Source organism: Ceratotherium simum, chromosome 36, assembly GCF_057802395.1.
Source record: "Ceratotherium simum simum isolate JZ-2026a chromosome 36, ASM5780239v1, whole genome shotgun sequence".
Lineage (NCBI taxonomy): Eukaryota > Metazoa > Chordata > Mammalia > Perissodactyla > Rhinocerotidae > Ceratotherium > Ceratotherium simum.
In genome coordinates this window covers 24,646,270-24,673,510 of record NC_141935.1, presented here as the reverse complement: position 1 = coordinate 24,673,510, position 27,241 = coordinate 24,646,270, and the positions used below count along the sequence as shown (strand labels likewise).

At 46.0% G+C, this 27,241-nt stretch overlaps 2 protein-coding genes across 9 annotated transcripts in view; one reads left to right on the top strand and one right to left on the bottom strand.

The window, feature by feature from the left end:
- Positions 1–22,144, top strand: part of CDC42BPA (CDC42 binding protein kinase alpha) — a 311,999-nt gene extending 289,855 nt beyond the window's left edge. For 7 of the 8 annotated variants that reach the window (XM_087424440.1, XM_087424442.1, XM_087424439.1 and 4 more), the window contains 5 exons: positions 2,117–2,240; positions 2,918–3,035; positions 10,833–10,950; positions 16,924–17,081; positions 17,800–22,144. In XM_087424440.1, coding sequence (XP_087280566.1) covers positions 2,117–2,240; positions 2,918–3,035; positions 10,833–10,950; positions 16,924–17,081; positions 17,800–17,931 — 650 coding nt within the window. In that variant the 3' untranslated portion in view covers positions 17,932–22,144. Of the gene's footprint in view, positions 1–2,116; positions 2,241–2,917; positions 3,036–7,846; positions 8,033–10,832; positions 10,951–16,923; positions 17,082–17,799 lie in introns of all 8 variants that reach the window. The other variant, XM_087424444.1, reaches the window with a different exon arrangement.
- Positions 22,145–23,896: 1,752 nt separating this feature from the next.
- COQ8A (coenzyme Q8A) overlaps positions 23,897–27,241 on the bottom strand; it is a 56,330-nt gene continuing 52,985 nt past the window's right edge. The window contains exons 10-15 of the mRNA XM_004439564.3: positions 27,134–27,227; positions 26,738–26,879; positions 26,374–26,481; positions 26,184–26,249; positions 25,863–25,949; positions 23,897–24,990 (exon numbers count right to left, since the gene is read on the bottom strand). Of these exons, the coding sequence (XP_004439621.1) occupies positions 24,703–24,990; positions 25,863–25,949; positions 26,184–26,249; positions 26,374–26,481; positions 26,738–26,879; positions 27,134–27,227 (785 nt within the window). The 3' untranslated portion in view covers positions 23,897–24,702. The remainder of the gene's footprint in view (positions 24,991–25,862; positions 25,950–26,183; positions 26,250–26,373; positions 26,482–26,737; positions 26,880–27,133; positions 27,228–27,241) is intronic.

Below are 27,241 nucleotides of genomic sequence, written 5' to 3'. Positions count from 1 at the left end.
AGAAGGGCAGTGTCCAAAGTAGTGAGGTGAGTCCCAGCCAGGGAGCCTGTCCACGTGTAATTAAATATGAAAGTGATTTGCCAGAGTGTACTTCAACAGTTAAAATCTCACTTTTAACAAATGTTATTATAATGCTCTCTTCCTTATTATAAAGTTATTCTCATGTCTTAGCAACAGATTTCTATACAACAAAGGTATTCATAAATTTATGATCTTTTATAGTGGATCTATTTAATGAAGATGTACTTATGGCACACTATGTATTTAAAATAGTAATTTAAATTGATTTAAATGTAAGTGAAAACATCGGCATCAAGAAAACACATTAAAATGTTTATACCAGTTCTCTTTGGCTAGTGAGATTGTTAACTTCTTTATACTTTTTTCCCCCATATTCTTCCAATAAATTTATATATTCTGCTATCAAAAAAATCCATCGAAAGTTTATTTGTTGTTTTTGTTTTTGTTTGTTTTTAAATACTAAAATACAATGGCGGGGCTTCAGATTTAACGCTCTGCTACATCCTCTTGGCACTGGAAGTTTCCTGTATCCAGTCTGGTGACTGTAGGAGACAACCTACGCTAGGAGGATATTCCAGTATGACTTGAGAAAGCATATTCAGGTTTTAGAAAGGATTCCCACTCAGAATGAATTCACCATGAAGCTAATGAAACTTAAGCTTTAGGGCCCTCACTTCCAAGACCCTATACTTAATTTTGTATCTGTTTCTTAGAGGAATTCCAAATATTTGTAGAAGATTGGATCCACTCTATTCTCAGTGTGTGTGCCATGCTGATCATAAAACGTGCCCGTTACCCAGTTTGTGTCTCTAGGGTAACACCTCTGCCAATGTGTCTCTTCCTGGGCTTCCGTCTTTCTGCTCTAGGCTAAGAGCAGAGGTGGAGCTTGGAGGAGGAAGACCTGACAAAATCGCAAAGTAGTTGTCTTGTTCTTTGAAAAGGGAAGGAAATCGCCTTTCCCAGAGCCCTTTTCTTTTTCTGTCTCACTTTCTCCTTCATCTCTCAGGAGCTCAAATGCTCCTGCAGCCCTCTGGCTGTCCAAAATCCCCCCTTGCCACCACAACGCACCAACACCTGCTTTACCCTCACAATTCTCAAATTCCAAAATTGTGCTTCACATTCTCATCTGCTTTAAAAGTTCTGTCCTTTTAACATTTGTTGTTAGGAAAGCAATCTGATTAAGCTACGACGATACAGGAGAATGTTGCTTTTTTCTAATCGTCGACTTTGGCTTGCCTTCCAGGCCCACTTGGCTTCTTCTGACCTTCTTTTTCTCTCTTTAGTTTTTTGGGTGTTAAAAACTTAAAAAGATGACCTTTTCTCTTCTCCCTTATCTTGTGTTTAGAGAATGGCATCCATCATGGTGTATAGACACAATCATCTCTTTTATTCTTAGAATGTGTTCATATATCCCAGCATGTTCTGGGAGCCCATGGCTGACAGTTTTATTCACCTCTAGGTATTAAAATTGAAATAGGGTAAGATGGGCACTGCGTTGCTAGGTGTATACGATTAAGTATCCTCTCCCCCCAAGGCGAGAAGAATAGAAATAGCTACAGATTCTTGCCTTTAGAAAAGGAGGCTGGGCCGGCCCCTAGGCGTAGCAGTTAAGTGCACGCGCTCCGCTGCTGGCGGTCCAGGTTCGGATCCCAGGCACGCACCGACGCACCGCTTGTCAGGCCATGCTGTGGCGGCCTCCCAAATAAAGTGGAGGAAGATGGGCACAGATGTTAGCCCAGGGCCAGTCTTCCTCGGCAAAAAGAGGAGGATTGGCATGGATGTTGGCTCAGGGCTGATCTTCCTCAATCAATCAATCAATCAATAATAAATGATAATAAATAATAAATAAAAACGAAACTAGTGGGAGCACAATTCCTTTTACTTACTCCACATCTCGCATACTGGATCTTGCAGAGGAAATGTTTTAATATGTAAAAATAATTTTAATTGTTATCATTTACTTGAATAGTTTACCATTTATGCTTGATTACGTACTTGTACAATTGATTAATATTTGTACTGTCTTGGAGATTAATGGATAAAAAGCATTTTAGCACTTTAAAGAAAATAATTATTCTTTGTATTTTTTTAACAGAAGGGGATGAACTAGTAGTTCCTGAAACGTCAGATAATAGTCGGAAACAAATGGTGAGAAATATTAACAACAAGCGGCGTTACTCCTTCAGAGTCCCAGAAGAGGAGAGGATGCAACAGCGGAGGTAGATTTTTAATTTATACTCATCATCCACACTCGCTGGCAGCACTGGAAGGACTGTTTGGTGATAATACTATATTTGACGTGGAAGGAAAATCTGATCTCTGAAAATCTGTCATTCATCTGTGGTGTTAAAACCTGCCATAATGAGTGTACTTCTCAGTGTAATTTTGATTCATTTCTCAATGTATGTGGAATAGTTAGAATTTTCAGAATGTGGGCCTTTCTATAATATAAACATAGAACATATCTGTGCACACAGTAAACCTGTGTATATCTAAAAACTTCAGATTAACTGTTCTCTTCCGAGCAAACAGAAATAGGCTGGTAGTATTTCCAGTTACCTATAAAACATTTCTAAAGTATTATCAGTTATTTTAAAAGACATCCATAAAATGGTCAGAATTATCTGTAAAATAGAGTAGACTTCTTTGATGTGTAAGCACTAAAAGAACCCTCTGCATTTTCCCACCACAATCATAAGATCTTTTATTTAAAATTTAAAACAAAATCTTCTAAGTCAATTTTTAATTGAGTTTATTCCATTATTTTAGTTCTAGCCTCATTACCATGATTGCACAGGTTTATTTTTATGAAAAAATAGAGTATGCTTAATTTTTTTCTAAAGTTATCTCAATTGATCATGGATAAAAATGTCTAAACGGATGTCTTATCTTACAGAGAGATGCTACGAGATCCAGAAATGAGAAATAAATTAATTTCTAACCCAACTAATTTTAACCACATAGCACACATGGGTCCAGGAGATGGAATACAGATCCTAAAAGATCTGCCCATGGTAAGAAAAATGAAGAGTGAATGTGAATATCAGTGGGGTTGAGAGTAAGTGGGGGCAGGGGAGGGAATACATGTATGTGTGTGTGTGTATATATTTATGTGTTTAAATATGTATATAGACAAGAAAATATATTAGTATAAAGAGGCAATGCTTATGTCAGTATATCACAATGTGTAAGATGCATGATGACATACTTGATGAGAAAAACATAAAATTTATACATCTATCAAAAACCAAGCATACCAAGTTCTTATTTTAAAAACTTCTCTCATCCTTAGAGTTACTGTTGTTGGTGGAATAAACTGCCAGATTTGGGAAGGATCTCTACCAAGATTCAGAATGGGTTGCCAAATTATTAAAATTTCACTAAGATTTAGCAATTCAGTACAGATATTTGGCCTTTCCCCCCCGCCAGAAAACCACATTAGCTTGGTCATTAATTGTTACACCTCTCATCTGATTGTGAAGTTAAATATTTTTCCTTCGCCCAATTACAAACATGTTGCCTGGTCAGTCTTACATTGAAAAGTACAACATATGAAAATGTTGTTTTATAACAACATGCAGATTTGATTTGGGGATCTATTATTTTGAGACTAAGAATATTTGGATAATTGACTAATTATCCAGGCTCCGTTTATTATTGACATTTCAGTATCATAGTACTCTCAACAAACTATTGAAACCTTAATATGACTCTTTTGATCAGTCGTGATAGCATCTAGATTTTGCGCAGAATTGTAAGCATACTTTATGTACTATGGCAGTTTGGAAGATGATTCGTGAATCTTGACCCAAAGCTCTTTTTAAGGCAATCTGTCTTAATTACCCACATTACTAACTCTACTATGATAGAAGATAAAAACATCTATCATGGACAGAAAAAATGACAGGTAATATAGTTTGATGTGCAGGCAAGCTTTTTAAAATAAAAAAGTTAAGCTTTTAACAGTAACTTTGCGTTTATTTCGTGGGAGGAACAAAAAACCTGTATTCGTTTGAGTCTGAGTTCCTTACTGAAATATCCCAGTTAACCAGTTGGCCCTGCTTATGAGTGAATGTGACATTCTCATGCATCATTTTTTCATCGTCATGAAGACGTTTTTATTATGTGGTTATTGTACTGTTCCTTCCTTGAAGGAGTTCCAGTCATTCACAATAGTCATTTATCCTTTTCGAATGGGGATTATTATTAGCCCTGCTGGGTAAATATAAATAAAGCATGCAAAAAGATTACAGCTAATCTTGATATAGTAATTAAAACTAAGTGAAAAATTTAAGACTGAACATGTTAAATATTAAACTCTTATACTTATCTATCATATTTAAAAGTTATACTACTTTTGCAGCTTTTGCCTGGGAATGAGAGTTCAGATTTCTCTCCATTCTTTCCCATTCTGAACATTTGCTTAAGGTCCTCAGTCTGGTTTTCCTTTATTCTCAGAAGTAAACATAACATGACTATATAATCCAAAACCTCTGTCATTTTTCCTCTTGGAAGTTACAATGTCAGGTACAGAGCACCTTAAAGAGAGAGAATTTTTTAATTATGATAAACAGTTGAAATGTTTATCATAATTAAATATTTATAGCTTATATTTGATAGAGCAAGTGTTATGTACTATTTTAATGAAACTTTTTGAAATTTAGTTAGGAAATAGTTTTTCAGCACCTGATATGTGGTTAGCATTGTGGAGGAATAGAGGGATACAAATTTCAAACACACATATATATGTTGCAAAACAACACATCGGCACATACCAAATTATTTCAGTTGTTAACAAGGTTTTAATAGGTATTATCCTTTTAAAATTAGAATTTCTTTCACTTTTGCTTCATTTTGGTGCACAAAAAAGAATATGGTTTTCATCTCATATTCCAACAACATAGCAAGAAGAATTATAGAAAATTTTTCTATAAATTCTGTTATATCCCACGTATTACAGTATTTTTCTTAAAGTGAAGCAGTTTCAAGATTTAATAAAATGTTCCTCTGCTTGGTATTCTTCTGCCTCAGGTGAAAAATCAATTAGCTAATGTTCCAGAATTCTTTCAGACCTTCATACACAGTGAGACGTGGTATTCCTACACCCTGAATAAGCACACTGAAGCAAAATGTCAAATTTCCGACATTGTAAGAACTTTTATATGAAGCATCCCTCCTTACTCTACTTTTTCTCCCCTCACCCTCCCACCACTTAAAGTAAAAGAAAACTCTCTAATTTTTTTGTTCAAAATAAGGTCTAGTCTTTATTACTGAGCAAAACAAGTTCAGATAGCGTTTCCCAAAGATTGGTCCCCCACCTGACCCCACGACTCGTGGCCTTCTGTACCCGCCTCTTATTCCCCTTAGACCTCCTGATTTTTGTTGTCACTGATTTTGTTAACCCGTGACCACCTTGTTGGTTCTTTGCGTCATTAACGCAAGTGACTTTTTGCCCTATTGATGCAATCCAATTTTTAATGTTCCTCCCATGTGTTTCATGTTTTATCATTTAAGCACTCTTCTGTTTCCAGGACAAGAAGTTGATGTAAATTTTTGAACCTGTCTCTTCACCTGTCCGTGTAGTATTCCATCAAAGATGTTATGTGTCTGAATTCCTGTTCTTCACAGCCTTATTTTATTTTCACCTGACTTTCTTCCTTTCACCAGCAAAGGATATGCAAGCTGGGGCTTTTCATAGGTGTCCATTTAATCAGCTAACAAACATTTCTTAATCTGCTGTCTGCCCAGAACAATGCTTATCTTGGGGTAGACACTGGTAAACAATACAATAACATGCATGTCTGAAAAATATAATACTATGCATGTCTGTATCTGTGTGTGTATATATATATATTTATTGAAAAGCTTGAGATATTTTAATATGTTCTCAGATTTTAGTTCTTTCTACTGAAATAGAATTATCTATATTTAGTGAACTATTTCCAAAAATTAAGATGAATTAAATTCATCTAACATTAACATGTAAAGGAGAGCTTTCAAATACCAAAGCTACATGTTGTCGTCCATGCAAAGAGCATGTATCTCAGACATTTTTATGTTTCAACTTATTCGAATCCGTATTGCTTTCCTGTGAATTACTTAGAAGCTGAAGAGAGGTTATTGGACGTCTTTAGAAGCTTAATTGTGTTTCCTTTGTACCAAAATGATACTGAAATAGGGTTGTTTGCCTCATGAATATGGAAGAGATAGTAAGAGAGTCATTTTTTTTCCTTTCATCTCCTATAGCTGATGTGAACCTTTCACGTTTGTCTTAGTGACCCAAGAGAAAATAAACTATTAATATAAAATAGCATGTATGTCTTCAAAGTACATACTGTGTTAGTTTTCTTGACTCCTTTTGTCATTTACCTTTATTCATAGTGGATACTGGTAATAAAGGACAGATTTTTCTCCAATTGAATGCAAGATCACATTTTAACTGTAGAAGATTTATTTTCAGCACATAACATTTCTCCTAGCATTTTCCCATTCCTAAGACTGTTCATTAGGATAAAATTTCTGGCTCAATGACCTCTTAGAACTTTAAGAAGTAGTTTTGCTTCTTAAAGTCAAAGTTACATTTACATCAATAGTTTTTTTTTTTTTCTTTTTGGAAATAACCTGAGAAAGTACTGATTTCACTCACATCTCTAAATTTAAAACAATATCTTACATAGGAGCCTTTCTTTTAAACCTACATAATTGACCAGATTTTGTTTAACAAAGCAAGCTCATCTCAACTCATGAGAACATAAATTCATTCAGCATTCTCTCCAGCAAGTTATTCAATCTCTGCCCCTAATGAGGGGGTCACAGGACGTCTCCTGGAAACACAGTTGTTCTTCAAAAACTGAACCTTGAAAATTCCCAGAGAAAGTGACTGGGTACTGAGTGACAGTTCCCAAATATTCAGAAGTTATTTTATCTGAAAAACTAGAGTCTTTGGCTTCAAAAACTTATTTTTTTAATACACCGAAACATTGAAGGGAAATTTTTCCCTTATTAAAATCAAACATATTCTTTTGGGTGTCTACATGGAGATGAGCTTGGACTGCTTAAAGGTAAACCAATAATTGGTATATTCCACAGTTATCACAATTTTTTTTTTCCCTGAGGAAGATTCACCCTGAGCTAACATCTGTGCCAGTCTTCCTCTATTTTGTATGTGGGACACCATCACAGCATGGCTGACGAGTGGTGTAGGTCTGTGCCTGGGATCCGAACCTGTGAACCTGGACCACTGAAGTGGAGCAGGCCAAACTTAACCACTGTGCCACAGGGCCAGCTCCCACAATTTTTGTGATAAGAAAATAAGATCAGTAAAAGCAAACATTTATCACAAGTCTATAAATACCAGGAAATGGTTTTAGGTTTCTAAAGAAACAGTTTCATAACATTTATAATGAGAGGCTGGTTTTAGGTTCCCTTGTTCTTTTCTTTAACTGTTTCTTGCTTTTTTCTATCCTATTGTTTTTGGTAGATTTTTGCTGTGTTTTGATGCTATCACACAGGAAAACACTGAACTAAACTCTGAAAGTCTCCTTGCATCTCTGCAAGTCCAGTTTCTACTCACTTGACGATAGTCATAAAAGAATAATTTTATAAAGTGAATGATCTTTTGCAAATCAGCTGTTTAAGTAATTGGCAGGAGGATTCCGGAATTTACCATCCTGAGACCTGCAAGTATTCATGAAGGGCTCAGTTCTGATGTGCGATACTTGTGGCATGTTTTCCACATGCATGGTTTCTGAAATGTCACGTGTAACTAGTGAATCCATTTTCATTGCCTTCTTACCTTTTCTCTTCTCTCTGTTGTTTTTGATAGCCAGGTTTCCCTTATCCATCCCCTCATCATCACTCCGGTCTGATCTCCTCTCCGATCAACTTTGAGCACATCTATCACATGACTGTTAATTCTGCTGAAAAATTTCTCTGTCCTGATTCCATAAACCCTGAATCCTCCCCGTCTCTGCGCTCTGCCCCCGGTACACCAAGCTTTATGACTCTGAGGGTATGGACAGCTGAGTCAGGTGTTAACTTGTACTAACCGCGTGCGGGTCCTCTGCCTGGCTTCCTGAGTAACACCGCTGAGGTGCTACACTGGTGACCCTTTTCCTGTGGCCTGTTTCTCTTTTGCCGAACTTCTATTCCTCCTCCTCCTCCTCTTTATTCAAGTGCTGTTTTGTTTCTTCTTTTGAGGAAAAAGATGAGGCCTGGGGAGGATTTCAGTTTTATTTTTGAAATAGTATTGGAAGTTTTTCTATGTTTAATAAAATATTTTCTCATCATGATGTTTTCCACTACAGATATCCTCATAAGAAATAGCCCCTGAATGGGTCTTGATTCTCTTAAAACAAACAAAAAAGGGATCCCAGAATTTCTGAAATTTTTATAGTTCATTAACCTAGAACCAGTTCAGTTCAGAGAAATTTTTTGTATTTAGTGAAGTTAAATATAGTAAAGTCTGTAGTAGGGACTATCCACAGGCCTTCTATCTACAGTAAACCACTTCTTGAAAAACTTAAAAATGTCCAAACTAAAAAGTATAATAGTATTAATGAGTAACTGGAAAAGTTGCAAAAAGAAGGTAGTCTTATTAATCTTTGAGTTGCTGATATGCCTTTAATTCCAGCCAGGATCCAAGATAAGAAAACTAAATCAAAGAGAGAAAAACACACAGAGTGTGCTGCCTTCTGAAGGACCGTGGCACCTGCTGTCGGTCCCTTCCTTTCAGCCATGCATCTTTGTTACCAGTGGCTTTGCAGTGGGATGGAGAGCTGGTGGCCATTAAGGCTGAATATCCATACTTCCATCAAGAGTGGATGAATATCCATACGTCCATTAAGGCTGAATATCCATACTTCCATACTAACTTCAGCGGAACATTTTCTCAAGTTAGTTTTGCAGATAATAAAATATTTGGGTTGTATCATGCAAACCCATTTTTCATAGTGACCCCTGACTTAGAAAAATAGTTGCATCAATTTTTTATTTGTATATATAGTAAAGTAATTTTCCGTTAAGAAAACTAACTATAGGATGAGAAGTTTATGTTTGTGTTTTTGTTTGTATTATAAAATTATGCTAAATTATAATGTTTTAAATGGCATTGGCATTGGCATTAAACTATAATGTCATTTAAAGTCTTATTTGACAAAATAAGATTAACTGTGATAAAATAAGCCTTAGTTTGCTTGATAACAGATTGCAGGGAGTGTATTCCAGAGGAATGTTGTATAAATTAATCAGTCAAGAATTTTTCTTATAAAAGATGGTGGAATTGTTGCTTAAGTTAGTCATCTATAAATAGAAACACTAATGTCAGTTCAAGTTTTACCCTAACCTTAAGCATATTTGTACATGAAAAGGACCAGAGGCTTAGGTTTCATATCACTTTATAATGAAGTTGAACTTTAGCTAAGTGAATGATAAACTGTTTTTTTTACAAAACATATCTTCTGTGTATCATTCTTTTATTACTTCAACAGTCAATGTTACAAAACAACTGGTATATTTTTATAGACTTAATTTTTGCCATTTATTCTAAGGTAGGTTCATTTTATAGAAAAGGACGACACCAAGGTATCTGAAGGTTTATAGCAAAAACAATAAAAACCTAAAGGTTGAAACTGATCTTCCCCACTCTTTTGAGCTTTCCTTTGCTGCATTGTACGCATGTTGCTGGTCTCTTGTAGGGTTGCTCCTGTATGCGCGAATGTTGAAATGCTAGCACTGACTGTTTCAGTTTTAAATTTTTTATTTTCTTAGAGAAAAAAAGGTAAAGCATTTGCTTTAAACAAATAACACACTAAGAATTACATGGACTTTGCAAATTTGATATGTGAACCAAAATGGCAGTAGTAGAATTTAGGGCCAGCCGACCAGCCTGCTTTCTGTAGGTGTGATTCTTCAAAATGTATGATTTGGTGTTTTTCAAGAATTATTAGTGCGTGTTTTCCCGATCACTCACTTTGGCCTGGCGTTAGTTGTTTTGCTATAACCTTCCCTCAGGTGTTGGCCCTTCTTCTGGTCTGGAAGGTTGGGGCCATCAGGGAGGCCAAGTGCTCTCTGTTCTCAGCGACATTCAGACAGCTCGTCCTCATGCCACCTCTCTCGGTGTGCATGACTTCCAGACACTCCAGGCCCATGTCCCACCTGGGACACCAAAGCCATTCCGTAATTAGATGGGAAACTTCTCAACCAATACGCCCAAGTTAAAGCACTTCACCCAGGCTGTGAGTGTTGCGTACGTCGTTTTTATGGCTCAGAGTACCTGCCTGTCTCTGGGGCAGCAAGGGGGCCTGGTGACTGGGGATGTGGACGTGCAACCGGCACGTTCAGTACCACGCCCATAAAACATTCACTCGAGAAGAATGTACTTTTAATTGACTTTCCTCCAGATGGGCTTATTCAGTTACTGAGTTATCCTGAGCAAATAAAAATCTCATCCATAGTGAATGCTTTGTTTCAGTTATCTGTAAATGTCCATGTAATTCTACACTTCACTGTCACTTCTAACCATGTAACCTTTACTTACTGTTCTCACAACAAAAAAATTCTTATTTGTTGATAAATATTTCAATAAGTGTGAGGATGAACACTTATCCTTGATTGGGGTGAGGTTTGCTTCTGTTTCTTCTGTTTAGGGCTTTAGTACTTTTGTGGGCAGGAGGAATTATATAATCTGTTCCTTGTTCTGTGCCACTCTGGTCAAGATAATTTTATTTCTTGAAATTATAATGAAGACTAGAACTCTCTGCAGAAAATCAGCTTCTCTCTGGCTGAAGAATTTTTCTTTCTCTTATTTTTAGAACCCTCGGCCTCAGGAAAGTCGGACAGTATTCAGTGGCTCAGTCAGCATTCCATCCATCACCAAGTCCCGCCCTGAACCCGGTCGCTCCATGAGCGCCAGCAGTGGCCTGTCAGCAAGTAAGTGGCCCCGGCTGCAGGAGGGGCACCCGTGCTGCTCTGCCAGTCCTGTGGGCTGCCGTGCTCTCCCTGACGCCCTCATGGTGCACCCGTGCGTTAGCGGTGGCTCCAGTGTCTCAGCCCTGGGGGTGATGCCCGGTAAGCACAGTGAGTCGCTAAGGACGTAGTCATGGAGTCCTTTCAGAGCTCACAGCGCATCTGGGGGACAGACAGACGGATAATGCTACAAACTGTGGTGCTAGATGCTCTGAAGGAGATAAGCGGGGTGCAGTGATAGAGACCAGCAGGGGGAGCTGTTGGTGAATTCATACTGAGGAAAACCCGTGCCCTCTCTAGGGGTGGAGTCCTCTTTGAGTCAGGTTTGATTATTGAAAGAAGGCCAGTGTGGCTACCTGGTAGGGTCAGGGAGTCACGGAAAATAAAGCACAAGAGGTAGGCAAGGTCAGATCAAGCAGGGACTTGGAGACCAAGGTAAGACATTTTTTATTTTATTAAAAATGCAACCGGAAGCCCCTGAGGAGTTTTAAGTAGGGAAGGACCTTCATCCATTTGCATTCTTGAAAAGATCCCTCTGGCTGTCAAATGGAGAATGGATTAGAGGAGGGCAAGCAGGAAGCAGGCATCCTGGTGGGAGGCATGGAGTGGCAGGTGGGAGCTGATGGATCCTTGGAAGCGGCAGAGAAGGAGCAGAGCATGGAGAGAAGCAGATAGTCTCCAGGGATGTTTTCGGAGGTAGAAACATGAAGACTTGATGATGAGTTAGCTGTGGGAAGGAAAGGGAGAGGGACAGTTAAAGATGATGCCTGGGTTTCCTGCTGGGTTTGCCGCTAGAGCGTAAGCTGTTCGCTGAGGTTTGAGGGGACGTCCTGGGCATGTACAAAGGTCCCAATGTAGGAAAAACATGAGCATGTTTGATAACTGAAAGAAGGCCGGGGACAGGTTCAAGAAAATGCCCTTTTGCCACAAAAACCAGGTAATGTTCATCATTCATCCAGTGGACATTTGTGAGGACCCATCAGTTATCAGCTCTTCTGCCAAGACGCAGAGGGTAAAGTCCTAGATGACTGAGTACCTGCCTTCAGGTAGCTCACAATCTTTATTAGCCTCTCTTTTTTTTACCTTGAGCTGCAACACATCCTTTCTGGACTTCTGTACAGAACCCTGAGCTCAGGGCCCCCAGAGAGAGAAAACTGTGCTCCATGGTGGACTTATGTCCAGCTACTGCCCAGGAGCAACTTTTCAGTGGGGAGGAAGAGGATGGAAGGCGTGTCAAAAGATATTGTTTACCTGAATAAAAGTACCCAGGATGCTAAAAGCTGCTTACCACAGATTGAGAGGAAATGCACAGATGGAATATTTGGCTGATAAATAGAATTAAACTTTACTCTGTCTGCATTCACTGAGCTCCTTGGTAGTTCCTGGATTAGAGGCAGTGAGGTAGGTTGTCAGATGATCATTATAGCTTCTGATTTGGGGAAGACTGTTCTCGGCCAAGGGCTGCTTTTCTGTCACTTTCTCAAAAGTAGCCTGGCATTGGCCTAGAGATCAGAGGGAGTATAGCTGGAGTGTGCCAACATCAGTGCAGTCCCAAAATATACCAGTTCTAACTGTAATGAAACCTCTCTTCACTTCCCTACAACTGAGCTCTAAGAGAAGCGGATTGCACTGAATCCAGTTTCACATTTAAAAGTCGTTCAGTCAAAAACGTATTTGTTGCCTCATGTTCTTGAACTAGCTGTTTGAGTCAAAGCCTCCTGATGCAGATTGAGTTTCTCCTTCACTTGTTGTTCGTTCAGCAACATGGATGTCAGCGCCCGCTTTGTGCCCAGCTGTTGTTCTTAGGCTCTGGCAATGTAAAGGTGAAGGGTGCTCTAGTAGGTATCTCTTGCTGTAGAACAAATTACCCCAAAACTGAGAAGCTTAAAACAGCAAACATATATTATCTCTCACAGTTCCTGAGGGTCAGGAATCTGGGAGCGGCTTAGCTGGGTGGTCCGGCTCAGGGTCTCTCCGGTGGTTGCAGTCAAGCCGTCTGCCGGGGCTGCCATCAGCTCAAGGCTCGACTGTGACTGGAGAATCCACTTCCCAGCTTACTCACGTGGTTGTTGGCAGGCCTCCGTTCCTTGCTGACTGTTGTGTTGGCTGGAGGCCTCCATTCCTCACCAATGTGGGCCTGTCCGTACATTGCCTGAGTGTCCTCACGACATGGCAGCTGGCGTCTCCTAGAGCAAGTGACCCAAGAGATGGAGAGACGGAAGCAACAGTCTTTTTATAACCTAACCTCAGAGGTGGCATACCATCACTTCTGCAGTGTTCTGGTGATCACACAGACCAGGCCGGCACAGTGTGGAAGGGGACTCCTCCAGGGCATGAATACCAGCAAGAGGTGCCTGCAGCAGATTCACAGAGCAGGTTTTCAAGGAGTTTTCAGTTGACAAGCAGAAGTTTGAGGCTTACAACTTGCATCTTTCTTGCCATTATCTCCTAGAATGGTCTCTGACCAGTGCGTAGCCCTGACCACAATGAAAAAATCTAGCCAATTGGAAGCATGACAAACATTTTATTATCTTTTTATTAATGGCTAGGTAGGATAATGGATTTAAATCATAACTAACCATAAGTTATCAAGAATTGAGATGCAAAGAAAGCATCACAACATTAATAGTTAAGTCCACAATCCATTACCCAGAACCCCTGGGGCCAGATGTTGTTTTTGTTTGTTTGTTTTCAGAATTCAGATTTTATTTTTTATATTTTAGAAAGGAATCTGCCATATATGATGTTTCATTCCCAGGAAGATCTGGGACAGCACCCACAAACATATTAATATTTACAGCAAAATTTATGACTCATCACACTATAAATATATAAATAAATGTAGTCTTTTTAAATAAAGTCTATCATCAGCCTCCAATCCAATCAGATTGGGTTTGCCGCCACATGAGTTTATGTCAAACTTGAAAAAACATTTTGGTTTTCAGGGCTTTGGGATTTGTGGAATTGCAGGTGGGGATAGGACCTGTAAAACAGAGATGTAAAGGGCCGAGTCGCCCTCTCCTTAGGAGTGCTGGAGTGCAGGTCCCCATCGCTGTTGACAGTATGCACCCTACAGACTGGAACTAGCCCCACATTCCCGTCAAGGCCTTTAATGCAGTGGTCAGGTTTGGTCTTCCTGAGATTCTTGGTTACAAGCTGTTTGTACAGAGGTAAGAGTAAGACCATCCCAGGAATGCGAAGGGGCATCTGCTATTTATAGAGTGCCTCCTACTGGCTTCAGGAATAGCCCAGCTCATGGAAAAAGTTTCCGGAAGCACCGCCAGCCGAGAGAGACAAGAAGAAGTAGGGGACCATGTTGTCAGTCTCCACAGCCAGAAGCACAGGATCTTTCAGAGCCACACTCATGATGGCTTCGTGACGTGAAGTCACATTAACACAGAAGTTTCCACCACGACTCCACTGCAGCCCACCTGAGGGGGAAGACCCACTCCCATCAGCGACGGGGGCTCCCTGGGTCGTGCAGAGTTAGACACCCTCACCCCAAGAGATGCAGGGCCCAGAGCCCCTGAATCACATCTAGAACTCCTCAGAAGAGGCCCTGCCGGAGGATGTGGTCTTGGTCAGCCGGGACCACCGTTTTCACATTGTCCCCAGGCCCCTGTTGCTGTTCGATCAGAACAGCCCTACCATAATTTTTTACGGTTGAGGTGATGGAGTGTGTCATTTCTATGAAAGGAACATTCGCAAAATTTAAAAGAAGCATAAATCACTGAGGTGGGATTAAGTTCCTTGTTCTGTAAGTGGTCGCTAGGACGGAGGGAAGGAGACGGGTGAAAAGGATGTGCCAAGCGCTGTGCAGCCCCCCACCACACAGCCCACCATGCGCGTTCTGTCCCGCATTCTGTTCTCCACGTGCCGAGCGCTCAGTTGCTCTCACAAAAATCCCGTACGGTAGAATTTATTTTCTTATTTACAGATGAGGAAAACTGAGACCCAGAAAGGTAAAACAACTGCCGAGGTCGCACGATAGTAAGCAGAGCAGCGGGAGTCTCTGGCAGTTTGGGTTTTCTCCTCAGAATGACAAATTAAAAAGTAATAACTTAGGGGGCCGGCCTGGTGGCACAGCAGTTAAGTTTGCATGTTCTGCTCCGTGGCCAGGGTTCACCAGTTCGGATCCTGGGCGTGGACCTACTCACAGCTCATCAAGCCATGCTGAGGCGGCGTCCCACATAGAAGAACTAGAATGACCTACAGCTAGGATACACAACTATGTACTGGGGCTTTGGGGAGGAAAAAGAAAAAGAGGAAGACTGGCAACAGATGTTAGTGCAGGGCCAATCTTCCTCAAAAAAAAGTAATAATAGTAATAGTAATAATAACTTACACTATGGTTTTGGTAAACTGGGCGCTACACTAAGCATGGGGGAATTGGAAGAGAAATCATAAAAGATGACTTATGCCTTCAAGTAGGTTGTAATCGAAGGAGACAGAAGATCCACACCAAAAATCTGTGTATATATTTCCAAAGAAACATATCAACAAATGAAAATCAGTACATGTCTAGGGGAAGACATCTCTAGAAACTGGCTGGAGTGTTGGGGAGCAGACCTCCTAAGGTGTAGGATTAAGTCAGTGGTTCTCAACCCAAGATGCATTCTAGAATCATGAGAAGAGCTTTTAAAAGTTAAATCAGAAATTCTGCTATAATTGGTCTGGTATAGGGCCCAGGCGTTGGTATTTTTAAAGCTCCGTAATATAACGTACAGCATCTAACCAGTGTTGGTAACCTCTGCAATGAGCAAATTATGGTGACCGGGAAATGCAGACATGGCTCTGACTGCAGCCGAGCCTAGAAGGCAGCTGACCACGACCACCAAGGCCGGGTCTTCACCAGGCAGGCTCCGATTCAGTTTGTTTATGAAGGCTTCTGTATTTTGGTGGTCATTAGGTACAGATGCTCTAAATAGAGATCTTTTGACATTTTCATTGAATACTTAATGTAAAAAAACTAAATTGGGATTTGTTAAACCAGCAAAAAGTTGAAACAACCACAATCTGTATCTTATAGTTGTACTAAAACCTCAATACAGTCTTTTTTGAACAACGATCTTAATATTGAAGCCCAGCAAGATGAAAACATTTTTTGAGCAAAAGCTAAAGCCTGCTAGAGAATGCACAGTGCTTTAAATAGGCACTAACAATACCCCAGTGTGTTCAGAGTTTTTTGTCATCCTTTTTCTTCCTCTGAACAGTGCTGGTCCCTACCCTTTTATGTACCCCAACTCTAAGATCAAATAGAGTGTGATTTTAAAGAAACTCACCTCATTTTTGTATCTCAGGCTTTGCCCTGTAGAATGAAAATGCTTCTCTTATGTTCCTTGATTTTTTTGTGCAAGTTCTCCAGCAGTTTTGGTTATGCGCCAGGTGGAATGGTCCTGGTTTCTGGGAACTGTTCTCTGCCTCGTCATCCAGCACGTGTTTTGAGCACCTGCTCTGTGCCAGGTCCTGCGCTGGGCCCTGGAGAGGCAAAGACCAATCATTAGGAGAATGGCAGGCACATAATTATAACACGATATCGTAAATGCTATGAAAGAGAGGTACCGTAGGAGCTCGGGGGAGAGGGAAAGACTCACTCAGGCGGGAGCGTGTGAGTGAGACTCGAAGGATTGGTTCTCTGGGAATCATCTAGAGAGCAGGGCAGTCCAGGCACGGCCAGGGAGCGGGAGGGCAGGCAGCCCTGAGAGTGCTGCCCGCTCACCGGGCGTCCCCCGTGGCTGGTGTGGAGCAGGAACCACTGTGCAGGATGGCTGGGCTCCGGGGGAGCGGGACTCGCTGCCCATCAGTGAAGGGCTCAAGCTGGGAAGGGTGACCCCGGGGTGGTGGGAAGGATGGCCGGTCATCTCAGCAGTCTGTATGCTTTCTAAAGGATCACCCCCTTCTGCCTGCATAAAGTTTTACCCGCTTGATGTGCTGCAGGGTCATCTGCACAGAATGGCAGTGCATTAAAGAGAGAATTCTCTGGGGGAAGCTACAGTGCAAAGCGGCAGCCCATGCCCTCCCCATCAGAGGGCTCGCTGTCTTCCGGAGGCATGGACCAAGGAAGTGATGCCCCGGCGAGGGACTTTGACGGAGAGGTGAGTGCAGCGGGGGTAGCAGCTGTGTCTGGAGATGGGGCCTTGGAGAAACCCTGTACTAGAGAGCCTGGTGCCTTTACGGTGATTCCTCCACCATGAGAACGGCCTCAGCTGCAGCGGGCATTCACGCTCCATCTCAGCCAGGGGGCGGCACAGCCAGGCTCTTGGATTGCAGCTGCGATTTGCCCGGAGGTGTTCAGACTTCTCATAACTTTTGTATGAAAATGGCCCGCATTTCTAAAGGCCTGCAGAAAGGACTGTGAGCGTCTGTTATATTCTGTGCCTTGTGTTCAGCCCAGAAAAGGGGCCTTATGCTGACAGTAGAAAAGTCACATCAGGGCCGGCCCCCGTGGCTTAGCGGTTAAGCGCGTGCTCCGCTACTGGCGGCCCGGGGTTCGGATCCCAGGCGCGCACCGACACACCGCTTCTCCGGCCATGCTGAGGCCGCGTCCCACATACAGCAACTAGAAAGATGTGCAACTATGACATACAACTATCTACTGGGGCTTTGGGGAAAATAAAGGAGGAGGATTGGCAATAGATGTTAGCTCAGAGCCCGTCTTCCTCAGCAAAAAGAGGAGGATTAGCATGGATGTTAGCTCAGGGCTGATCTTCCTCGTAAAAAAAAAAAAAAAAAGTCACATCAGGTCAGGTCAGGGTGGCAGGCAGGGACCCATGGTAACTTGAGCCCTTCCCGCCCCTCCGCTTCTCATTACAGGACTCCGATTCTCCGAGGCATTCCACAGCTTCCAACAGTTCCAACCTGAGCAGCCCTCCCAGCCCAGTGTCGCCCCGAAAGACCAAGAGCCTCTCGCTGGAGAGCACCGACCGTGGGAGCTGGGAGCCGTGAGCCGCTGTAGCGCTCAGAGCCTACGCCAGAGCAGCTGCTCTCTTAGCCCCTCCCCCCGCCCCTCTCACCTTCATCTCTTCCCCCACCTCTGCCTGAAGACGTCGGGCTGGCAGCAGTAGCAGGGTCGGGGTGCAGGAATCCTGACAGTATGACTCGCAGATCCACAGCCCCCCCTCACTTAACAGCCGCAACCGTAAACGCAGACTTTCATTGAGCAGCTTAGATTAATATTGATTTCATTTCATACACTTAGAGTTGCTTTCCATAATATTTTACCCCTCCCCCAAAAGGTAGCTTCAGTAGACAGATTACACAAATGTAAGCGATAAGAATAAGATTAGACAGACTTCTCTTCGCAGTAGAGTCTCGTTAGCGTCCTGAGGTAGCACAGGGCCCAGCTCATCCAGCACCCACATGAGTGTCGACCTGATTGGTGCCAGTAAATCCTTATTAATTAAAACAATGCATATTTTACTACAATACAGAGTTTAAATAAATACACAAATGTAGAGGTTAAATACTGAATGTATATAGTAAAAAGAAGCATCTTGTATTCAACGGAAGATGGATGCATATATAAGAGAGATCATTTAATTTAAAGAAGCGTGTTGTTCCTTGTCTGTTTTCCAGCTAAGTAATCTAGAGGGTAGAAGGGCCTCAAGCGGACAGGTATGAAGGGAGAGCCCACGTCAGGGCTCCCCTAGTGCCCTGTTCTCAAGCTGGTCGCAGGTCGCTGTCACGGTCACCCGGGAACACCCGGGGACTGTGGCGTCCTGGCTTTGGAGTATCACCTGAGCACCAGACTTACAACATTCGAAGCCTCTTCAGCAGCAGCATCAAAAGGCACATTTTCTTCTATCCAAGACATTTCTTTTTCTAGTAGTTGAATTCGAACCATACTTCTCATTTTTTATTATATTTTGGTGTCTTCTGCAGATGAGTGAAGAAATGCAGTTTTGTCACCTTCTGATCCCTTCCATCTGAAAGGACAGAGGAATGTCATGGCTTCTGAAAGTCCATAAAAGGTTTCATGACAGTGCTTTTTTCCTGGGCTAGTCCCCTCCTTCCCTGACTTGCAGGGAGATGTCTGTCCCCTAGCTGAGCCGGCTTCTCACGGAGGGTGGCGTGAGCTTCCTCAGAGAAGCCTGGGAAGGAGGATTTAATTACCAGATAATATAAGAACTCAAATGCAAGGACTTGAACAGCCTTAATCAAATATTCTTTCCCATACCCCGGGAAAATTGGGCGTGTTCAGCCCCAGCACACAGGCGGGAAGGTCGCCCAGCACGCCCATCTTGGTGGGGAAGCTCTTCCTCCCTCGGTGGCTGTATTGTGTTGGGAGGCACATTTCCACCTGAATCCCTGCAGTTTTAATTACCACAACGAAATGAGATGCAGAACTGGGAGAACTTGATGTCTCCCGAATCTTTTCTCCAGTTAAGCACATGAGTAGAGAAAGAGGTAGAAATAAAAATATCTCACGGAAGTGAAGAGAATCTGCCTCTTTTACTTTTTATCTAAATTCCTCTGAGAAGTAGAAACAGGGTTTTCTGCTCTCTTCTTTAAAATTCAGCTAAAATGGAAGAGTTTTCCTGCAGTTGCTAATCTGAATTGCAGGGTCCGAGCACCTTCATCTCACCCCTGACCTCACAGCCTTCTCCTCAGAGCCGCTAAGCCAGCCGGCCGGCCACATGCTCGGGGAGCTGAGACTGTTTCGAGGTGGCTGCTGCTCTGTGGAGAAGGCTCCTGAGGTTCCGGGAGGGGAGAAAGGATCCTGTGTGGGGATTATGTTGCAAGAGGTGACAATAGAGAAGGTAAAAATAATAACAGCTTTGACATTTAAACGTTCTGGGCTCAGAGCTTGCTCGGATTTGATTATGTTGTACTTCGGATGGGCATAATTCCCTGCACAGTTCTAATCTCCTCCGTCTCTCTGCTTTTCGAAGAGAAGCATCATGTAAAAGTACTTTTGTGCATGCAGATGTCAAGGGTCAGAACTTGAGTTTGGTTATTGGCATATGACGCTGGTAGCTCCTTAAACTTGGCTCTTCCTGGGAGAGGAGGGAACCGGCCGGCCAGCCAGAGGCTGAGAGCCTGTGGCCAGCTGCCCCCGCTCCTCCTGATCCTCCCTTCCCCGCGCCTTCCCCTCTCCGCCCTCCCCAGGCCGGATTCACAGGACTCCACACTAAGCCATCACTTCAGAGCTTTGACAACCAAGTGTGAATTTTTGTTGCCTGGAGGTGCTTATTTTTTAAAGGATGCTTTTAGGATCAAAATACAACCCCACCTGAGGTCTGGACTCCACCGCTGTGAGTCATACCCTTCAGCCGCCCAACGGGGCAGAGAGCTACTGAGGGCTTGTTCTGGCGCCGGCCCACTGGCGGCCTGTTAACATTAACCCAGTGGGCTGCACCACGGCCCTTGCTGGTTTTTCCGCAGCAATCTTAAGTTGTCTGATCAGTCATACTAGAGCAGCCCCAAATATGATTAGATTCTAAAAGCAGGACCTTGGGCGAGAACCACTGCCAAGGGTCATAGTTTAGGGGGGGATTTTCTCAAGGTAGTGATCGTCCTATGGGGCTTATCTCCACTCTTAAATATGAAGCAGTTCCCTTCAGAAGCTTCTGAGAAGAATGATTTGAAAAGATGAGGAATGGGTTTCAGGGGAACAAAACATAATGATCACTCGAGGGATCGGTAACAAAGATCGTGGAAAAGGTGTTCTCTTGCTGTCTGAAGTCCTCCTTTGTTTTCGGGCAGGACATTTTAGAAATGTAGATGGCAGCAGGAACTCATTTCTCTTCTCAGTAGAAAGGAAAAATAAATGCAGAGGCATTTCTGGCATAGTCTGTATGTGTTGGTATTTGGTGCTATCTGTGTCCAGCCAATTTGTTGTCTACCCTGAACTCTAATTTAATCCTGTCGTGTGCTTTGGGTGTATAAAATTATATATATATACATATATATATATTTCTTTTTGCCAAAAACAAAAGCCTTCCTCCTTGTCAGATGATTCCTAAAGATTTCCCTTCTTTAGTTACGTGTGTGTACACACACATTCACACACACCCCTTCACTCAGTGATTTATGCTCTTTCCCAGGGAGCAGTTTTAAGGCTATGAGATACAACTGAAGAGGGCCCATCTATTTAGTTTTCCAAGCAATTCTTGTACCCAGGCTTCAGGGAAGAATCTGAAATTCCTGTTATGTTTACAGCCACAATCTGTCATTCCCCGACTGGCTCTCGGCCTCTATCTGCCTGCCTTCTGGTTAGAATCATGTCATATTGTTACTCAGTGGCCACATCTACTCCTGTGAAAGACCAGTTGCATTTCCATGGACTGCTCAGGTACCGTTGAAGAACAGCCAGAGCAGGGGCAGGCGGCCATCCCTCAGCCCCGGGGACAGCGGGGCCATGCGCCGGCCTCTGGCGGGCCTTGTGAAGCTCACCATCTGCTTCCTGGACAGAGGGCCACTCAGACTTGGCCACTGCCCACGTCCGCTGGGTAGAACCGGGGAGCAGCTGGGCACTTCACTGCCCCCACCCCGGCACAGCCCCTGATTAGACAGGCCGCATGACATTTCATTGAGCCCACCTGAAAATCTCTCTCCCTGTTGGGACTGTACTTATTACTCAAGTCCAGAGTTCTCTGCGGAGTCCTGCTAGATATGAGGGCCCTGCCTCCACGGGAGCACCTGCTCCCAGCCCGGCGCTTCCTTCCCGGGGCCCCGCCACACAGAGACCACTTCATTTATGGGGGGAAATGGACGAAAACAAATCAACCTTGAAGTTTCATGAAAACAAAATGACCTGCCTTTTTATTTGATAGTGTAATATCCTTTATTTTATAAATTTTTTAGGGTTTTTTCTCATTGTAATATTATTGTACAGTTTTGCATGGCCTAGGTGTAATCATTTTTTGGTTTAGAATATAATGCTGACAACTGTGTGTGTGGAAGGGGAAGACGTTGCTTTGGCCTCTCGTCACTCTTGAGTTCATTCTGTTTGGTTTTATGCCCTCAATGTCTTAGGGAACTTTATAAGTGATTCTCTGCTACCAAACAATGGTGTGGATTCTTTTGCACAGAAATATTTAAGGTGGGATAGTCAAAAATGTAACAAAAGACTCCTCGCCAATATTTTATGTTGGTATCACGTAATATTAACCAGAATTTGATGTATTGCAATAAAACAGGGAACTGTTAGAATTCAGTAGTTTGTCTTTTTTTCCCTGATTAAAAAGGCTGGGGAATGGAGAAAAGGTGACTTGTTTTGTCTTATTTGCTCCTGCTCTCTGCTGGTCCCCCTCGTGGCCCAGGCCTCCTCCTTACTCTACAGAAGGCCACGGGGTTGGTTTAATCTAGGACTTTCTTAGTTCTTCCACAGCTCAGGTAAGAAGAGTGTTTAGTTCACGTGAAGCTTCCCACGGCCCTCTTCTGGCCCAGATTTCCCTAGTCCTCGGTCAGTCTGCAAGGCTGGGCTCCACCTGAGGGGTCGTCAGGGGCCCTGCCCACTGCACTGAGGACCCCTCTCCACAGCCACGTTCCCCATTTGTTTGTCACATCTGACTGTACAAACGTGGTGGCCCTTTGATGTTCTGTCTACTTATTGCAGAGAGGCAGTCAGTGCTACTACTGCTTTTGAGTTAGAATGATACATCTGAGGACACGCTGGCGAGGCCAAGGGTGGTCTTAACAGAGGACATCTTATCTTAAACTGAGGCTGCCCCTGCCTGTTTCCATCGCACGTGTACCTGGCGTTGCTGACCGCCACGGGGGTGTCGTCGGTTCACTGTAACGGATGCCAGGCTTTAGAGGCAGTGGTGGTGCAGTGGTTAGAGCAAGGCTTGGCAAACTCACTCTATCAAGGGCCAGTGAATAATAAATATTTTGGCTTTGCGCCCACAAAGTCTCTGTTGCAGCTGCTCGACTCCGCCACTGCAGCACAAAAGCAGCCTTACACAGGTCAACGAAGGAGCGCGGCTGTGTGCCAGGAAAACTGGACTCGCAGAAACCGGCGGGGGACGGACTGGCCTGTGGACCATAGTTGGCCGGCCCTTGGTTTAGACTGGAGTGAGCGTGGCTGTAAGGCCAGGCTGTCTTGTTCCAAATCACAGTTCCACCACTTACTTACCGATCCTCGGCCAGCCACTGACCTCCGAGTCTGTTTCCTCATCCAAAACCTGCCCACTCGAGTGTCCCGGGAGTTACGAGTACAGGCCATCATAACGTAACGTAATACGTAAAGACAGCCTTGAAAACGGCCCTGAACGCTCTGACCTGGGATCGGCAGGTGGTGCTGGGCGCTGACCCTCAAGGAGCCCCCCGGCACCTGTCATGGGGACCCCCAGACCTCGCCATCCTGCCCCGGAGCCCAGCGTGGCCGTCACCCGTCAGTCCCAAATTGCAGGCAGTCGATTTTCCCTTACAAACCCTTAGAAGCACCAGGAGAACCTTTGGGACCACGGCAGCCTCTCCGAGTGAGCTCCCCCTCACGCCCTTTTCAGGGCGTCCACGGTCTGTCCAAATGCCCCGTCACCGAGGCACTAAGCTCGCCCAGGAAGAGCCACTTCCGGGCTGCTCCTCAGCTCGGCTGAGCCCTCGGGGTGTCACGGCCACGCGGGCCGGCGCGAACCCCGCGCAGCTGTCGCTGTTCTCCCAGTCGCCAACATCGCAGCATCACAGCCTCCTGAGCAGCTGTGGCTTTTCCACGTGGGGGGGACCTGGGGGCACGTCGGGGGGTTGCCAGGAGGGTGACTCGGCAGCCCCCTCCCCCCAACACCCCTCTTTCTCTGACGATGAACGTGGGGGAAGCCTTCCAGGTTCAGGCGCCGAGAGCCTCGTGCTGGGAACAGCTGCAAAGCTTGCAGGGGCGTCTGGAGGCAGGATGGGGGGCGCGACACTGACCTCGGGCCCGTCGCCACCGGCTCAGGACCCTTTACGAGCGAAAGAATTAATGCCACAATGCTAGCATTTTTTTTTATTGAAACAAGTAAATCAGACAATTACAAGAATCGTACAAAAATAGAGCCTGTGATGACCCCTCGGGTCTACCCGGGTGACACCGGCACATTCATCTCCTTGCACGCAGGCCCCGGGGCTGGAGGGGGAAGGAGGGCCCCCACACACACCCCCTCTTCCAGCGGAGACGAGAGCTGCGCCCCTCTCCCCTTCTGCTGCTCCTGGCCCCGCCCACAGGAGGCAGGTCTCTGGAAACTTCCGGTTGTCGAGAAAGGATGCGAACCAGAACCGGCCAGAGCGCAGGCGTGTGCGCACTCCCCCAGCTCCAGACCGAGGGCTGGAGAGGAAATGGGCAGCAACACAGTCTCGTTCTAGAAACACACATACACACCAACCCTTACACTACACCCTCCGTGAAATCCAAAAGGCTCCTCCGTGGGTTCTGGTGGCAGGGATGGGAAGGGATACCCTCATGGTCTGGTTCACGCCCGCATTAGGAAAAGCCCATTACAAAAAGGAAACAGCAGTACAAGTGCCTTTTTCTCTGTATCTAGAGTTGCTTCCGAGGCTGCAGAACAACAAGCAGATTTGGACAGAGCCGGGGTTTCACTTTCCCACTTGCCTGGCACCCGCACCCCTTAGCGATGGAAACCGTGTAGGAGCGCTGGCCCCGCGGCTCCACGCGACGTCCCCCCCCTCGGAGCCAGCCGCCCTCTCACTGGGAAGAGGCGTCTACACGGGCGTCACCACCACCAGCCTCCTGCCAGTTCCAGCCGCACGAGGCGGAGAGGCCCCACGAGCGCCGGCCGGCTACTGCTGCCCGGCCTGCCTCCTGCAGTAGTTGCTGTAGGCCTCCTCGAACATGGCCTTACAGGGGAACCGGGCCTTCAGCTTGGAGCAGATGAGGAAGGAGCCCCCCATCTTCCTGTGCAGTGAGTAGGTCTCCTCGGGGGGCGGGATGAGCCGGTGCTTCAGCATGATGGGAATCAGGTTGTGGATCTTCTCGGTGGTGCTCTGGGTGCCGAAGTCAAAAGGCTCCTCGGAAGCAAAGGCCTCCCCCAGGATGAGGATGGCATCCAGGTGGGCATCCTCCATGGCCTGCAGGGGAGGGGGGAGGGTGAGGGGCCACAAGACCCCAGAGCTCCTCCCACAGTGCCCTGGCGCCAAGCTCTCTAGAAGCTCTGTTTTCAAGCTAAGGAGGGGGTCAGGTAGGTGTTCTGTTTTTAACTAGATGAAATAATGATAACTGGGGCATAAACTCAAACCAACAGGGGCCAGGAAAACAACAGGAATGTGTGAACGGGGCTCCATGGGAGGCAAAAGGGAGTGGTGGGGCCTGCAGCAGAATGCCAGTGTGAGCCGGCCTAAAGGCGTTCACACTCCCAGTCAGGAAACACTCTTCAAGCCAAAGAGTCTACAGGCTTGGGCTGACCTGAGCCTCTGAACTCTAAACAGGTGGACTGAGACAAGCCGGGTCTCTTCAACCCCGCCCACTGTCAAGGAGCAGAAACACTGCTTTCTGAGTGGCTTCTGGGTGATGAGAACACAGCCGGTTGCCCCTCTATTTAAAGGGCTGCTAAGATTTCCTCCAATGCTCTCCCCACCTCTCCCCGATGAGGCCTTAGGAAGTGAGCGCTGGGGCTCTGCCACCCCATCCGCCCCCTCAAAGCCCTGAACCCCAGCACGAACGTGCCCAGTGACTCAAATCTCCTCGGGGGCCAGAGTGAGAGGTCAAGACAAGCCATAGGCATCCAACTCAACTGTCCCAGGCCCTGCCACTCGGAGAACCTGGAGCACAGAGGCTGGGGAGGGCCCGACTCTTCGACAGCCCCAGGTGGCGGCTGTCGCCTCTGATTCCATCCACTTATAAACTGAGGTTCCACTTAAGATTTCAAAGGAAACAGCAGTCCACTGCCCCGCCCCCCGCACAGTGAAGCCGCCTGCGGGGCCCGGGGCCACGGGGAGCTCACCTTGACCTCGTAGCCGGTGAGGAACTTCATCTCGATGGACTTCTCCCGCACGGCCTCCCGGTCCCGGTCGGCGGCGGCCCTGATGATCTGAGCGGAGGCGCAGGCGGTGCCCGCGGGCGGCACAGAAAGAGAGCCCCTGAGGGCCCGGGAGCCGCCGCCCACCCCTTCCCCAAACGCCAGCGGCCCCACCCCCCTCCATCCTTTCCCCTCCCTTCAAGACCACAGGCCTGGAGGCCCAGCCGTGAGACGAGCCCCGCCCTCTGTCACCAGACACTGGGGCGGCAGGGACAGGAGCCCAGCCTCAGGAAGCACGGCCCCTACCTGAATGTAGAGGTCAGTGAAGGACCTGTCATATTCCCGAGTTGCCCCAAAGTCCAGAAGAGCCACCTGGGAAGGGGCGACAGCAGGGGGAGGTTGGCCCGGTGGGGCAGGGGGGTGGACGCCCCAGACCTCCGGGCCCGCTCCAGCGAAGCCCTCAGGCCCCTGTGGGCGGCCCCGCCCAGGGGCCCACCTTGTGCTGCTGAGGGTCGTAGAAGAAGTTGGACCAGTTGGGGTCCGTCTGCATGAAGTGGAACTCGAACAGCTCCCTCAGGCACAGGACCAGGATGTTGTAGCAGATCTGGGGGCGGGGGGGGTCACAGTCACGGCAGCGCCAAGCAGCCTGGTGACCCCCCAGTCTGGGGCCAGGGAAGCCTGACCCCGTTCTCGCCGCCGTCTTGCGCCCGCCCCGCCTCCTGCCCACAGATGACTCTGGATTCCAGTGTCCCCCCGGCGGGAAGGCAGCAGCCCTCCTGCCCCCTTCGGCCCTCCGGCCCCGCGGCCAGCTTCCGCGCCACAGGGAGCACCTCGGGCTCCAAGGCCACCGCCAGACACACCTCGTTCCGGACCTCCTGGCTCAGCCCCTCCGCCTGGTCCAGGGGAAAGCCGGACACCAGCTCTGTGGTCAGCACGTGGGGGCTGCAGAGCTCGTCCACGATCTCGGGCACGTAGAAGAAGGGGTGGTCCTTCAGCAGCTCCCTGGCAGGGCGGGGGGTCACACGCTGGCCACAGGCCCTCCCCACCCCACCCCCACCCCGGGGACGACACACGGGCCCACAGGGGACAGGCAGAGGGCCTGCTTCTCGCTGGGCAGGACGTGGCTAGGACCCCAGGCCTTGACCACAGCCATCCCCCTGCTCAAGGCCAGAGGAGCCTTCACCCCCGACGGACTGCCTAAAGCAGGCCCTTCTGCCTCCCCAGTGGGACCACCAGGCGAGGGCCCAGGGCCGCACCTGAACCTCCGGGCGCAGGCGGCCTCGCGCTGGTAGTCGCACTCCAGGGCCAGCTCCCGCCTCAGCACGTCAATCAGGTGCTCGGGGAACAGGCCTGGGTCGGGAGAA